The sequence below is a fragment of the Buteo buteo genome, chromosome 15, assembly GCF_964188355.1.
Source record: "Buteo buteo chromosome 15, bButBut1.hap1.1, whole genome shotgun sequence".
Lineage (NCBI taxonomy): Eukaryota > Metazoa > Chordata > Aves > Accipitriformes > Accipitridae > Buteo > Buteo buteo.
The window spans coordinates 9,827,520-9,844,938 of NC_134185.1; the positions used below are offsets into that span (position 1 = coordinate 9,827,520).

A 17,419-nucleotide genomic window follows, 5' to 3' on the forward strand; every position below is an offset into this window, starting at 1 on the left:
ATATTAAACATTGCAGAGCTGAAAAAAACCCTGAAATAACATAAAACCACAACTTTTTTTTTATTCCTCACAAAAATACATGTTTTAAATCACATTTTCTCTAGTAACACAGGAGGCCTGCTTTGTTTTTTCATTGGTCCAGTTTCTTAGAAGGAACAGTATGAATTCAAATATGTTTCTGAAGGTAAAATATAAAAGTCAACGAAAAATCTGTAAACTCACTTTAACATTAGATTAAATTTGTTTTTAATAAGCCCATGCTAATCAGCAATAGTTATTTTACCGTCAATTCTTGATTAGTCAAATTTTCTGATTTTACTCAATTCTTTACCTAAGGTTACAGCAACCAGGACCATTGTATTTTAAATAAGAGCCTTAACTTTAATCCAATCTTCCTGAACTTCTCAATTCATCCCAGCTATAATTAAAAAAACCCAGTACTTCCTCCCCACCCAGCTCAGGATGGTCCAGAAAGCTTTTACTGGAGTTGTTTTTTAAAAGAACTGTCCAAAGCACTATTTGGACATTCTGACTTAAGGATCTTGACAAATTTTTAAAGCTTTTGTTTAACATATTCATTTGCCGTTAATAAAATGGAAAATAAGACTCTCGCCAAGATAGATAAAACTGACATTCAAAAAATATCTACCATATTTATACTGACAATTCAATACTTCCACAAGTACCACCATTAAGGTAAAGCATTAGGAACAACAGAAAATCTCATTCTTACTGTTCTTAATCAATATAGATTAAGTTTCTTTTCTTTAGTGTCTTTTGCCTTTTTTGGGGCCTATAAACCCTGTTTTTGAACTTGATTTCTATTACTGGGTTTTGCTGTCTGGTGGTTTTTTTTAACTGCCAGTTTTCACATCCCTGTAAGACAGGCTGATTTTTACGAACAGGTTTGCCTCAACATTGTTTATTTTGTGCAAGTGTAATAACATGTTTTAAGTAGCAAACCATCGTCATTCATATTTTAATGTTTAAATGTTTTCCCTTGATTCAGCTTGATTATTTCTATCATCCTTAACCCATCCCACTTAAAGTGCTGAGTACATGTTTCAAGGAGGTCTCTGTTAAGTTGTAGTTGCTTGTACCTTGATAACCATTCATTTTTCTTCTGCAATCTGTTTTTTTAACCATTCCAAAGTGATTAACATATACCTCTATAACATTAGATGAACGCCCAGAAGCCAGAGATCACATCACCTCAGGATTTCCAACAATACTTTCATATCAGTACTGAGACTGGTGCCTGAGTAAGTTTTACTTGGATTGAAATCCCACCTGAGAAGCACCATCCTCACACCTGAAAAATACATCGCTACTGGATAAGGCACAACTTTTAGTGAGGTTGTCATGGTCTGTAGTAAATAACTAATACTCCAAATAACGTTTTAAATGTTCTGGATAAAAATGTCTTATCAGCAACTACTTGCCTCCAATTTGTCAATGACTTATGAAACAGGCATATTATTTTTGGCAGTAGTCAACACCACTTCTTTTGGACACTCAGTCCCACACTGATTACATGGAGTAATTTACTAGTTTGGTCACGCAAGTCTTTCTACTAGGTCAATTTTTACTCGTAAGTAAGCAGTTTCTATTTCTCTTGCTTATTATCTAGGCAATTGTCTAAAAATGCTTTATTTGCCTCTCTTCTCTTTCCTTGGCTTTATGAGTAGCAAGATAATAGCCCAGCTAGAAATACATCTGCTAAAGCTAACAGTAATAAGGCTTTTAATAATCATCAGAAATTGAGTGAGTTGCTCCTCAGAGTTACTGGTTTGGGTCCTGTACACAACAAAACAATACGGGATGAAAATTTGTTAAGTTTTTTTTTTTGCAATCTGCTTTAGAGTAAGATTTAATCTTCCTGGAGAATTCACAGGTTGTGCACAACTGCATTATAGTTGCCAAAAATACATATTTTAAAACTTGTTTTAAAGCACTGAGGCCCCCACAGAAAGGGAAAAGGAACTAATCTAAATGGAAAACATCTGCACGTTTCAAAAAATAGGTTCAGCATAATTATTATTTATACGTGCTCAAGTTATGAGAGTGATTTCTACTGTGTCTTATTATGGAAAATCCTGGCTAGAGTAAGAAAATATAGCATAAAAATACAGTTATTTGTCCAAGAGGTTTAGATTTTAAGATAAGGAGTTGCAGTGCAATTCCACAGCAGCTTGACCTAATATAACCAGCTTAGCCAGCAAAATGTGATTGCTTTTCAGTCATTTCAGTTCTCTGCAGTGGCTCACCACCCGGTTACACGAACACCAGCGTTAGGGAGGGAACAGGGATGTGCTGCTGGGGGAGAGGGAGGGTGTTAGAGGGAAGAAATTAAGGGAGCTGGTGCCCCAGGATCCCTGTCTGACTAAAGTAGCCAGGGAACTACACCCAAGCTCCCATTAACGAATATTATCGGGCCCATGTAGTCTCTTCAGTCAAGGGGTAGAGCAATGAAGTCCCACCTGTTCATAACCCAACAGCAGAATTCAGAGGTCTTATTCCCAGTTACAGCTGTTGGATAAATGCTTAAACATCTGATCAACCAGTCCCCACAGGAGAAAGCCACTAAACATCTATGTTTTGAAGTGTAGTCTAGCACAACCCTGAAAGAGCAATTGAGCTGCCTTCAGAGTTGACCATAACCCAACCATGATTCACAGCCTTGATTTCTCTCACACTGCTGACTTCTCCTCAGCCCTGCAAAAACCTAGATGAGCATAAACCACACTGATCCATAAGCTAATGTGATTCCTTGCATCTGCTACAGGACAGAAAAAAAAACAACAAAAATAACTCTTTACTCAACCTGGCATTCATTCAAACTTAGTTTAAGGTCTCTTGTACCAGTAAATTTAGCTGGGGATTTTAGACTGTTGGGCAGCACGTGCATGTCCAAGCTTGATACACACCTGGGCAGGAAAGAAAAGCACCCCAACAGAAGCAGTCCTGTCCTACGCTGCTAACCACCATGTCGGCTGGGTACTAAAACAGGCTCAGCCTCTAATTGCACTGTAGGACTAAACTGAAGCAGTTCATAGTATGGTCCTAAAATAAGACGACATATTCCAAAGTGAAACAACAAAAGGCATCCTCCGAATCAGAAGGTGAATATTTCACAGCATCAGCAAATCCCAGCTCACAAAATTTTTGTGCATCTTGTAATACTTTAGGTTTGCCACTCTTTCATACGCATTGAACTCATTGTTTAGTCACAAGAACAGTGACATGAAAGTTGAGTAACTGGTACCGGTAAGCTTGTTTTTCTATTTGTGTGTATATATATGTATGTTTGCTATCTCCCAAGAAAATAATGTGCTATGAAAAATTAAAAATTACAATGAAACTCAAGCATAAAAGCAAAATGTAAAGCCCACTGCAGTATCAGAAGTAGCTGATGCAATTAACCATCTAGAAACATTCAATAATAGATTAGGTAACTGGCCTGGCTGCTCAAAGCAGGAATAAAACCATTTTATAGCTAATGAGACTTGTATGTGAATCGATATGGCTATGTGCTACAGTGTTCAGATGCACCTCGTAAGTAAGGCTGTCTGCTTTCAGAAGGGGGTTCTTGGGGGATAGAGAGAGAGGGTAGCAGGCTATTTCTCAGTTCAGTAATGCTTTCATGATGTGTTGTCTAAATTATCCCAGTGGGGCAGGGGTGGAGGTGTGTGTATGAAGCTGAAGATGCACACACCCAGCCCAACAATCTAGAGGTCCCAGCTAAGTTTACTGGTACAGGAATGCTTTGTTTAGCTATAATAGACATAAATCTCTGTTACACCTATCATGCATAAAGTTTAACGCTTGCATCATTTATAGTATAACATTTGTTTTCTTCTGCTAAAGCATAATGATACTGCTGGTGATATTTAATTTGACATCATTCAGAGTCACTTATTCAAGTATTCTTTCAGAAGAAAAAGAAGGAAGAACAGGGGCCAAGTAATTAACTAGTAATCCCAGGAGCCCTGGAAATAACAAAGCCAATTTTCAACAACTTTAAATCTCTGCACTTCACACAAATGGGAAGCCAAGTTAAAGAGGGTAAGGTCCATTAACTTGAAGCGCTAGGACCTCATTTGGGGAAAACTCATAGCATTACAGTGCTTTCTATAGCTAAAGTCAATGTCAACTGAAGTACGTAGACATGCATTCCCAGCACAGATCAGGCTATAGCTTCAAGCTGTTCACCAAAATGAGGGGCACAGTCAGAATTCACATCTGAAATCACTGCAGAGGAATTCTGCAGCAGAAGTGGAGAAAGAATGCTGCCTTAAATTGTATTTTTAACTCTATCATCCCCCTCTTCTTGAGATCTAATTTCCCATACCACTTTTTAACATGTACGATGTATGCAGCACATTTTTACAGACAACAGCATCCTTAATTACTTAAGCCTTACAAAACAGTCTACGCTGTGCATTAGGATGAGTATATCTACACTGTGTATTAGGATTAGACTTTTTCCATGGGACTTTCTAGTTTGCATGTAATCAAAGCTAGTAACATAAAGACAAACAACTTTTTACAGTTCAACTTTTATATAGTTCCCTTCAAACAGCTAATACTCACTACACCTCAGAAAAGGATTTACCTCATTATCTGTTCCCACATCCAACATCACTGGTAGACACTCGTGAGGTTTTACTCCTCCGCATGCTGTATAAAGTGCCAGTTTACCAACTGGAATGCCCATTCCATAACAGCCAAGGTCTCCAAGACCAAGAATACGTTCTCCATCTGTCACCACAATAGCCTGGAGGAAGAAATAAAAGCACTGTAAAAATCACTTCTTTGCTTGTATGTACTAAGTATTCCATTATCTTCTTACCATCATTTTTTAATTTTCATGTAAAATTTCTAACAAGTACAAACAAATCAATAGTACAACAAAGGTCCAGAACTTTATTGTATTTCACTGTGGTTTTGTTACACTATTTTAGACTCTTGCATCACTGTAAATGGGACATTCGTATAAAACTTTTAAGAACACACAAGAGAGGTATTTAGTATTACATTACAAGGGAACTGGCATTGTTCCCTCTTGCGTTTTTCTGTCAACAGTATGAAAACAGAATAGGAAGGGAAAGGAAGTTATCCACAAAAAAAGAACAACCCTGGACTCCTGGGTTTTGTCATGGCTGTCTTCAGCAGAACCAGAGCCAGCCACTCCTGCTGGCCTTTGACAGGGCTGTCTACAACCACCTGGTTCTTAGCCTTCAAAGATGTATTTCTTCTTCCCTTGAGCAAATAACACACTCCATCATACTTACACATATGAGGAAGTATGTGTTTCATATACAGTAACTCTGTAAACCCCACAAAACTGTCTGTGCTAAAAAGGAATATTTTTCATAGTAAAGGACAGAAGTGCTTAGTATGGCAAGCAGCTGACAACAAAATAATTTCCTTGTCATACTCTGTGACAAGCGATTTTAGTTGGAAATTTAATATTTTTTGTGAGACAGCTCATCAGGTACCATATGTGGAGAACTATTAACCCAAACACCAGAACAGGTTGCCAAGAGATTTTGTGGAGTCTCTACCCTTGGAGATACTCAAAACCCACAGGCTGGACACAGCCCTGAGTAACCTGCCCTGGTTGACCTTGCTTGAGCAGGAGGGTGGACTAGATGATCTCCAGTGATCACTCTGTGATTCCCTGAAATGCAGAAAAGCCATTCAGGATTTTTTTGATGCATAATATTCAATGTAATTGACCAATTAATCAGTAAAGGATGTCCACAGCTAAACAAGTAATGGTTTAAAAGCCCCAAACTTCAGCCGTGACAGCATTGTTTCTATTTAAAAAATGAGCTAAGAAATCACTGAAATCTACTTGATAAAATGCTTATAAAAATATCTTAACCAAGTCACCTTGGGTGCAAAAAAGTGTCAGCTTTGTTATGCAACTAAAACTGAACTTACCTTGATAATATTTTCTGGCCAGGATTTAAGCATTGTAGCGATGTGTCCCCGGTCATGGATAGTAATAAAAAGACCTCTGCAAATAAAAAAAATACTTTTCATATAAACAGGCAATTAAATACTGCAGTATAAATCAATTAAATAATAAATTAACTCTATGCAAATGTGTTCCCAACATACGTAGATTCGGTTCAATAATAAGTGCATAGTTTTGTATGAATGAGTAAATTAAATGTCTGCATTTAGTAGAAGTCAGAGAACGTGTAACTCAGTGAAGCTTCACTGAGCAGTGAGAACCTGTAAGAGTCATTTCTGAAAATTGCTAAGTTTGATTTCAAGGCTCACTGAGCACTTGATCTGTTCAAATGTGTTCGTTAATGGTCCCAGACCACAAAACGTGTTCATCATATGACAGCGATCACTAGTGCCACTGCAGTCCTAATGTTTACAGACAAGAATAGGCCAAAGTTTTAATCTATGAAAAAAAACCTGAAATAAGCCATATGTTATCATTACATAAAATAATGCAAGAGCTTTCAGTTAAGTGTTTAGAAAACAGTCTTCCTATTTAATTAGATTGCCCCTTTGACACCTACAAAAGTGGAAAATTTTCTTCTCTATATGAAAATCTCTTTGATTTGAAAGCATGTAGCACATCCCACAGTGCTGAGCATACCGAATTTTTACTTTGAAGAGTGTTTGCAAATTGACCTTTAATTCCACCAATGCAGAAGAGCATAAAACAAAATGACAGAAAAGTGTAATTCACATTTCATTTTTTATTTATTATAGAAGCAAAATTGATATAATATCTTATCCTACTCCTCAGCATTTTATTCTTCATTTATTTTACCTGACATGCAGATATATATCCAGGTCCACTCAGATTTAATTTAATTCCATTTCTTATCTATTTTTCTCATGTGAGTGAGTGGAAAAAAATTCTCCCACTAAATTCAGTCTCTCAAAAACCATGAAGAAAACATCAATGAAGAAGTACATGCCAAAGATGCTTTCTTGTAATCAAATTTTGCATTAGTAAGTATACAGAGTTGTCTTCTGGAATTATTCTAAAGCATTTCATCTGCCTGTTATTAAAGTTATAAAGTAAAAATTAGAGAAGAGTATTGAAAAATAATTTAAATCTCAGTCTACTACGGTATTTCCATATTCATAGAATTGGGTACATGCCCATGTGGGTCACGCTTGTCAGATACGACTGCAAGTATTGCAAGTCAAGCAAAAAATTTCCTGCAGTGTTAAAAGTATATTAGTCAAGAAACAAAAATGAGTTCAAATATTATATTTAATTTCACATTTACATATTTCATACATGTTAGATTATTTATATTTTTATATATAAACTAACATGTGATCTATATTTTTATATTTAATTTTATATTTAATTTCATATTTAAGTGTCTTCTTCCCCTCTTTGATGTAAAAAATATACAACTGCAATTGTTTATTATTTTGGACAAAAGGCAGTGTAAGACATGTCGCAATTAACAAAAGTATTTCTTAATCTTAAAGCTAATGATTCAGAAACAGAAACTACAACCTCAAGTAGCTAATTAAATAAAAACTGGCATGTTCTAAAAGAAAAATATATATGCATTGCATAAAGAAGAAAAACAATCAGCCATTTCTGGCTAGATATTTTTCACTGTTTAAATTTCATTTTATGCATTTCCCCGTAGAACTGGGAATTCTCTGATCCTGGCATTATCCATTAATTCCCCTTCTGCATCCATTCCCCATGCTCAGAACAAATGCACAAGGCTGGATGATTACGTCTATCGGTTGTTTCTTAATAAGTAACGCCTGTCAGCGGACTAATTCCTCCACCTCGGTGGAAGTGACAGTCCTTGGGGGGTGGGAGGGTTAATATTTACAGCACTTTTCAGAAGTTGTGGTATTTACAGCACACAAGCATTGCTATTTGTGAGCCAGCTACCTGAAAAAAAGATGGCCCTAACAGTGAAACGCCATGAAGCAGCAAAGCGAAATAAATGCGGATGCTTCCTTTCTGATGTATCGTAGAGCGAGTCATTTTATAAAACACTGTGTACACTGTAAAGTCATAAAATACAGCTTATCAAAACTGCTAGCCTCGGAGACAGTCAATTGGGAGAGATGAGTGTGTGAAAGGAAAAGAAGAGTGCAGGAGGAAAGCTATGTAGAGGCATCACCCCTCTTTCTCCTTGTCCCCGCCTTCCAATTTACACCGACCTAATAGATTCATGTTAAATGAAGCAAGATTTTGTATTGATTTTCTAAAGCGCCAGAGCCCAGCCCAGTGTGGTTAAATGACCTCTTCCTTGCAAGCTAGGGAGAGAGGTCTCCATGGAATAAATTCCCCGGCAGAGGAAAATAAAGGCAGGGTGGCTGCTCCAGAAGGAATTTTGTTAGAACATTTGTAAGGACCTTTGAATAAGTATTGAGTGCGTATTTCAGAAATCTGTCCAAGCAGGATCACATTCAAACAACAATAGAAAATAGGGGCTGAAGTGCAAACAGAATCATGTCGAAAGCATTGCACTCCCCTCCTTCTCCTCTTCCCTCCATTCTTTCTGTAGTTTAGTAAAATGTTTCTGGACACATCGGCCTGACTGAGAAGATACCCCTAGTTTTAAGGGCACAGAATAAGAGATAAGAATCTTTTATTCTTTTCTCTGGATCTCGTTTCCCCATCCTTCATTTCTTAATTAAAGCACTTTTCTCCTTTAAGGCATCTCTGCAAGAGGCTACACCAGGTTGCAAGATGAAGCCCAGCTTGCAGCGGCATCAGCCACAAAAATATTCAACCTACATTACTGGGACTGAACTCGCTGGCAATCCTACCTGCAGGCAACCACCAAAAGGTAGCACTAAGTATTTTTTTCTTTTCCATGAGGTCATGCTATGTCAAGGAAAAGCACCAACTGCAGAAGGTTTATTACAAGTGGGATAGGGTGACACAGGCTGACATCATTGTCATTTTTTGGCTGTCGTAGCACAATCATGAGAAGAATCAAGAAAGGGGCAAGCTATACAATGTAAATTGATTTAAAGTATCTATGCATTTCAGTCCAGAAATCAGACAGAATTATCCGTTTGAGTATAATGTTAATAATAGGTACTGTCATGTCAGGGACGCACACCCTGCTCTGCCAGCTGCAGAGCAAGATTCAGCCCGCGTGATGGGCATCTGTCTGACACAGCGCTCCAGGAGGGGCTGCTACAGCAGATGGACAAGTAACACAGTTCAGCACATGGAGAAAGAAGCAAGATGCAGAAAAAAATGCTTAAGGATAAGGTTTTTTTTTTTAAAAAAAAAGATGAGGAAAAATACGCTGCTTGGTTTTCAGCGTGCACATATTCACATACCTAACATGAAAAGCATCTCACAGGGAAGCAGGCTTAAATTCTCCCATACACACTTTCAGAGCAGCCCAGGTTGGCAAGCTCACCGTAAAAGCAAGTGTAGGTTTTACGACACAGTATTGTCCTTTCTATTTGAACTGCCATCTTAGTTACACATACTGACTTTTCTTGTGAGGCAACAAATGGAGACCTGCTGAGGCTTAAAAGGCCAATCAGCAAAACTGTGACTTAAAACTGACTTGAAGCTTGCAGCAGCAGATTAGTCTTCAAATTAACATGTTCGTTTTGAACCTGGCACAATGCGGATCTACATGGAACTTGTCTGAGCGCGTACACAGAAGGGCTCATCTTCAGCCACTGTGGCCCCAGTTAGCCTTCAGTCCAGCACCAGTTTGTACCAGTCTAGCCAAAGGGATCGCTTCTACTTACACCCACTTCAGATAGCCAGACGATGTACGAAACTACAGTGGAGGAATAATTATGCAAAGAAGTAACTACGGCTCCTTTCTTCTTGTCACACCACCAGTAAGACCCAAACCCTGAAGAGCAAGGGGGGAGCCCACGCTAGGACATTGGGATCCACTCAACAAAGGGTGGATCTATTTTGGGTCACTGAGCTCACTACACTGTAGCAGATTTTACCAGTTATGTGGCGGTCATGCTACATCCCATAATTTGGCTCTGTTTCATTAGAACTTTGATCTATGAGAACAAAGTAAACAGAATTAAATGGAGTATTTGTTTATTATGCTTCGTGGAAGTAATGTTCCACCAGCAATGTATTTGTCTATTTTCTATTAAGGAACAGTTTAGAAAAATGTGTCATAGTAACAGAATAAGCCTTTCTTTCCTCTTAGAATAACAGGAGGCAATCTAACATGTCTCAGAAAATGCCAAACATTTTTTAATGAAAAAAGTTCAAGCTTTTCTCACAACCCTACGTGTTCAAAACTGTTATTTGAATTATGAACTGTACATAGAATTATAGTAGAGGTGACTTCACTTCCCCAGGCAGCCTAAATCAACAAGCCTAATCATAATCATAATTAATCTCAAGGACCAGCCTCAGTTTATTTCTGATTTCCCAAACTCTGGCACTTTGCAAGAAAGTGGTAAACTACTTCCCTAGTCCCTGTTGAAATTCCCTCCTGTTTTTGTTAAGATTATAAAAAGCGGTACAATACAAACATTGTACTAGAAACTAAGAGTATCTACGTCCTCCCCACAAAGAACTTTCTGCTCTTTTTTCACCAAGAAATAATAACATTTCCCATTGTAACTGTTCAATATGGTCTCCCATCATATAAAATTTATTCAAGATTTTAATTACATCTTACCTTACCAGGTTCCTTTGCATAGTAACATTCATTTCAAGATCTCCGAAGCCTAATACAACTGATGAGCTGATATAAGAAATGCAGCTGTTCACAGTTTTATTTATTTTTTTTACCTTTCCCTCTGTACAGGGGTTAATTTCATTACTTTACAATGCACAGGTATATCTTTCAATAAATAAAATAGTTGATGCTGAAATTGCAGCTGCTACTGACCTTCATCCTGAATTCATCAGTATTAAAGAAACATGGGCTTTACATTTTCTAGGTGTTGCATACTCAAACCATATTTAAACAGGAAAGTTTGTAAGAAGCCAAACAAAGATTAAATCAAAAACCAACACCAAAAATAGCACAGGCGCATTAAGAGAACAGTACATACTGTTAACACCTCTGAAAGCCTGGAGCTGTACACAAGTAAGATGAAGTTCATAAAACAGATGAGTACTAGCAGCATATGAAAGACAATGGAGAATAAGATATTAACCCAGACAAGACATAAAAGTTTATGAATATTATGTGTTATTTCATACTTAGCATACGGTTTCCCAAATGATTGATTATAAATAGTTATTTTTAGAAGAAAGTAACTTCAGGTATTCTAGAAGACAGATGCTAACATCTACCAACTCTGGTTAGCTATACTTAAAAGAGTAATGGAAGCCTCATTATAAATTTTTAAAGTGACTCAAAAGCCCAGTTTGGCACAGGAGTGTAGGGAAATAATTAAAGTAGAGAAAAACACAGTGTTCATAATCACTGCAAATGGGAAATGCTAATGTCGAGGGCTCTGAACAGTCAATCTTCAGCCATAGGAGCAAACCAGCTTTAGTCTTATTTCAAGCCTCCCCTCTCAAAATGCTGTTTCATGGCACTCTATCCAGTGCCGGCAGCCTGTGTAGCACTCTTCCACGTGCCCAAGACCATCAAAGCTGCTTAGCAATCCCTGTTAGTAAGTGCAGTGCTTTAACAGTTACTGCAGTTAAAAATAACATCTACATAGCAGAGGCAAGTAAGTTCAGGGCACTTACAGAACAGTACAGTCTACAACGTGAATTAGCCTTAAGAGCAGAAAAGTAATGAAACTAACCTGAAAGACAGCAGCTGTCATCCTGGCATTTGAAAATAGGACCTCAGGGGAATGAGGTTTCAGAAAAGAAAGGTTAGGGTTTGGAGGACTAAAAGGCACATAACTCCAGCAACAGAGATTCAGGTGCTGTTATAAAATATATAATAATAAATAATAAAATATAAATAATATATAAAAATATATAATAAAAAATAATAAAATAAATAATAATGATGATTATAGTAATAAGAAAAAAAAAACTACGACAACTGGGGTAGGTAGCTACTTAAGATTATAATTTTTCTGGTGTGAGCCTCAGCAAGCTGCAGTGCTCCAGGTGCTGTACAGCCAAGAACAAAAGTAAATAGAGTATCTGTGCTATGCTATACTTCATTTTTGAAACCATAACATGCACCTCAAACTATTTCAGGTGAAAATTGAGAATACTTCATAGTAAAAGCAACACTTCATGGACTTTGTCACTGCAGGTTTTTTGCATCAATTATATAAAATACTCATTGTTGTATATCTAGATAACACTGGTTTTTAATTAGTGTCTCACCTCCTTTACTTACAAAAGCAAAAAGCACAGCATTTTGTGATCTAAATATTCAGACTGTAATGAAACATCCTTTTCATACAGCAACAGAGTAGATCAAATCATATCTTTATATTCACTTTTTAAAAAACAAATTTGTTGATTTAATCATATTCCTAAAGTATCATTCATCTAGACAATCAGCTTTTATGTATTGTTGCTTAACCACATAACAGCAATTCAATGGGATGTGTGTGTTTGAAAAGGAAAAGGCAGACTTTGAGAAATACTGTGTTTTAAGAGCCAGAGCCGTTTTGCTCCAGAAGCTACTTAAATTCTTCCAACAGTTGCTCAATAAATAACTTAATTACTTACACTCTAATAGACACAAATAAAACTATTTGAAGATTGTCAATGAGAGAATGGTTTACCAGATCCAGACCCATTCATTTTTAAGACAAAAAATAACCCACTGTTCTGCTTCAATAGCTATCATGTTTGTATTATTTTATGCTAATATTAATGGTGTAAAGAACCATCAAGAAACAACATCAACTATGTATCTACTTGGAATCTTGCAATGCTAATGATGTTTTTTTTAAAAAAACCTTTTAAATGTTAAACTGTGAAGTACTCAAACAAGTTAGATCACTGTCCTTCTATTTACTTCAACAACTTGTGCTGCCCTGGCTCATTGGAACATGGAAAATTTCCAGTATTTAGACAATAGCGTCCTTTAAGCCAGTTTTCATTGACCTTTAAATCACCATCGTTTGGTCTCAATAACCATTAACAAGGACAAAAGTGAAGACGTATTAAAAACGCTTCTTCTTACGGCATATCCTACTCAACTTCCACTTTAATGAAGAAGTGACTTCTGAAAAGAGACACTGTCTTCCATTTGTAGAGCTGACCTTATCTGCTGAAAAGGAACCAAGGAAACCGCTCCATTTATGTCACAGTGACAAAGCAGTTCCTAATGCAAGGAGCTGCTGTGCTAAGAGGTAGCGAGTCAGAAGGCAAGCAGAGCTGTTTCACCCAGGCTTGAGCTGTCTGTGTATGGCATTTGGCGACATCGCAGAGACCCCCATCCTGAGGGCACAGAGATCGCAGCGTCGTCAAGGTCATCTGGGACCACTGGAGATCAACCAGTCCAAGCTCCCTTCCCAAGCAGGGTCAGCTAGAGCAGTTTTTTAGTCTTGGCTTCCCCCAAGGTAAAAATTTGGTATGGACCGTGAATTTTCCCTAGTTTATAGTAAGGAGCGTTAGCAGTAAAAAGAAAAAGGCTGTTCTAGCGGAGTTTGCTGTTCCTACGATCAAATGGGTTTTGGGTCGTGCTCCACTCCAAACATGCAGAAACCTATTCCTGCTTTCAGTGGAAATCATATCAGCAGACATCAATTGAAAATAAGTCTCCTGTATTTCAGCACACAAAGCTGGGCATAACACTCTGAAGAAGTACAGATCTCAATTTACCAGCTGCATGTTAAGATAAAGTATTTAATCTTAGGACAAAACCAAACAAGCTTTCATATCACAAGCATTACTTTGAGCAAGAGAGGTAACAAAGAGACAGCATTAGACCTATTTTTAAATCCTTACAAAATTGACATTTTCTTCCTTCTTCTTCTTTTACTTTTAATAGAATTGAATATAGGTATAGCATGAGTATTGTGCCCTACAATTACTAAGATAGAAGAGATTAAAAATAATGCATTTTGAGTTGAAAAGCAAGAAATTATTCAGCCTCAGTTATTTCACAGACAATTCTCCTATCATTCACAGAAATTACATTCAAATCATTTTCTGCTTAAACTTTAATTTTAATATTTGACTAGGTTACAAACAAAAAAAAAAATGATGGGCTTGAGTTTACTGCCTGCTAGAGCATACAGCGTCTTCCTCGGGATCTCACAGCGCATCAGTGATCTCTCAGAGCATCATCTGAGGGAGCAGCACGAAGTCTTGCTATTGCAAAATAATCCATACAATTGGATCCTTATACATTCATGCTGTTTTTAATATTCCTGCAAGTTATTTGTTGCAGTGACGAATATGGCCGGCTTACACGTGCCTCAACTCACCATCATACAGGGTAAGGGCAAGCGCAGCGCAGAGGGACCTGCAGGAAAGGTAATGCCCGAGAGCGAGCCGCAGCTGGAGGCACAAAGGGTACTCACACTGGTGTTAAAAAACCACTTGGGTCTGAAATCAAACATTATTTTAAAGAGATGAGTCCATCGACACCGACCAAACTGCCGAAGCGCAGCTCTGATCGCAGGATCAGGTGCCAGGACGACAGTGGGAAGATCCCGGCAAAGTCCGCCTGCGTCCACCTCCTGTTCTGCCCCTGTCCCGTTTTGTACCTGCAGCCTTCCTCATGCAAGACCCCGGGCTCAGCCTTCCTGGACCTGAGCCACTGCTGAATGGCCTGGAAACCCGGCACACCGGGGGACTCCCACCCGTTCTGAAGGGCACGTGCATCCGCATGCGCCCTCCTTCCTTCCGCGTGCTTTCATCCGGCTGCTCATCTGCTTCTCCACTGCCCATGTCTTGGCCACAAGAAAATACAGATTTTCAGGTTACTGTGATAAATAATGGGAAATTCAAGCAAGGCATATAGCATAAAGCTTTTAGGTAGCTATTTGCACGAAGGATGAGCATTTGAAAGCAAAACAGTTATTATCAAAAGGTGACAAAATTAATTTTCAAATAAATACTGTGTTGTGTTGACCATAACCATTTTCTTTCCACTGTAATCTGCAAAGTGGAGAGAACAGGCATAGTTTACTTCTGATCCTAAACAAAATGAGTCCACTTCTTAAAATGACATTTAAATAGCACTCGTTAAATGTTCACTAACTACAAAGACTATTCCACTTGTGCATGAAAATTTATTCTGTTGTTCTGCCCTCACGACCAACAAGCTGGGCTTTGACGGCCACCGGGAAACACAAGAAGCTTTAACAGCAGATGGGGAATTTCAGGCCTGACTTAGTGCTTCAAAGTAAAACAAAGTTCCTCTGCTAACAAGTAATCCTACCACAGAACTGACTTCTCAGGTTAGCGATTTTTTTTTGACCACATGAAAAGATATGATTATTATTTCTAAATTCTCATGCAAAATGTAAAAATCATTGTCTAGTGACAATGTGACTAGCTTTGCATTAAATTTAAATTCCAATTATTTGGAATATCGCATTATTCTCACCCTATAAAGCTATTCATTATGATTTTTTAAATTGGTATTTTGTTCATTTCCCTTTTGTTCTTATTTTAGCAGTTGGGATCATTGAATTGCTTGATAACACCATTTGACAAATTTCTTACGAAACTTGAAAACTCAAGTAACATTAACAACAATGTTTTAATGAGGCTATACATATCCATAAAAACTTTCTAAAAAACAGAACTAAGCCTGACTAGATTCCAAACCAAACTTGACTTATTGAGAGATTCATCTTTAAAAAGCGTGTAACAACAGAAATCTCCTAGGTTAGAGTCTAAGTTCAAATCTGAATTATTTTTAAACATAGACCTTAAGCTAAGATGTTTTAGAAAATTCAGTGGAATGGTACAGGAACTGATCAAAATATAGATCAATTTAGTTTGAACTCAAAAAAAGTGCTGTGGTAGTAGGTCCTTGGTGTAACAAGGGTTTTGCTGTACTTCTGTCCCACACTCAATTTTTATTGTTTTCTTTTGGCCTCCTGATTTTAACCAATTTGTTACAATTACTGCACTTATAGGAAAGCTACAATAATTTCCATCATTTTACATCCATATTTTCCCTTTTCAAAAATATAAGCCTTAAAAAAAGAAAAATGCAAACAACCTGACCAGCAACACTATTTCAGCTCTTATTTCCTGTCAAATTTACAACATGCATGAATGCATGAGATGACAGAAAATTTTTAGGACTGCGTCCAACAACAGCTTTTAACATGGGAAAAAAAGCTGTAGGTCCAGCTCTATCTCAGACAGGGGAACCAAGAGGCATACATGATTATTTTTAAGACTATGTTATCTGATGTTAACGAAGTTCAACATACCAGTTCTTCTCTGACATTCACTCATGGAAAAAGTTAGTGTTAAAATTTTACCAGCAAAACCCAGGAAATGTATATTTATATTGTCTACATAATTTGTCTTTAATTATAGGGAATTTAATATATTTAAGAATAAACTAGTAATTTTCTGACTCCATTAAAAATTAGTAGAAGCCTTTATCATAAAATTTGAGAAAAAAATTATACTAGATAGAACCACAAGGTAACATTAAACATCTGGAACATATCTGGCTCCCTGTCATAAAAATTAATGTCAACCATTAGAGACTAACGGTCTTGTACTTTCCCTCCTTTTTATATAAATTCAGTCATGACCCCACATAAAGTTTTTCATTTCATAAAGTCATTATCAACATTTTAGGAAAAAATGCACCATGCAATGCTAACGGCTAACACAAATGGCTAATGTTATTGATAGACTTTACTATATACCTACATGAAACAAAGCAGCACAGGATACAGAATGGACATAGCAAGGAGTCTTGGAGGCAGTCTTACAGGGTGATGGCGGTATTCAAAAAGCATCATCTAGCAGTCACAGTAGAAGTGTTTCTGAAACATTATTTGTGAGCTTCCTACCTGTTCAAGGGACTCGAAGGCTCAAGTCCAATGTCAAAAAGAGGCACAGGCTTTTCTGAGGACATTGCCATTGAAAGTCTGTGGGCCATAACTTAAGTCATCTTTCAAAGATGACATTTGTTTCACTGTAAAGCTTGACTGTAATGTACGAACCACTCATCAAATGATATGACTGAGGTCATGACCATCCTCAAGAAGAATCTCATTTCAGTGTGTGCACTGGAGTATTTTTCCATTCTATGTGAAATGGCAAACTGAAAATAGAACTAGGTACATTGCTTGCAGCAAACAGAAATAGGACAATATTGAGATATTTTTAGATATGCTATTTACCTGAGAATCACAAATCCCCCATGCTTGTATACTAGTTATTTGACAAAAAAACCCACTGATGAATCAAAGAGAAAGCAAACCATGTTCTGTGTTTTCATTTTCAGAAGGAAACATCTACATGTCATGTTTAAGGAGCTCATTCTGGATGGCTAAGGAAAACTCTCAAAGACATACTCTTGCC

At 37.4% G+C, this 17,419-nt stretch overlaps 1 protein-coding gene across 2 annotated transcripts in view; it reads right to left on the reverse strand.

The window, feature by feature from the left end:
• ME1 (malic enzyme 1) overlaps nucleotides 1-17,419 on the reverse strand; it is a 178,750-nt gene that overhangs the window by 97,764 nt on the left and 63,567 nt on the right. For both annotated transcript variants that reach the window (XM_075046508.1, XM_075046509.1), the window contains exons 4-5: nucleotides 5,950-6,025; nucleotides 4,616-4,777 (exon numbers count right to left, since the gene is read on the reverse strand). In XM_075046508.1, the coding sequence (XP_074902609.1) occupies nucleotides 4,616-4,777; nucleotides 5,950-6,025 (238 nt within the window). The remainder of the gene's footprint in view (nucleotides 1-4,615; nucleotides 4,778-5,949; nucleotides 6,026-17,419) is intronic.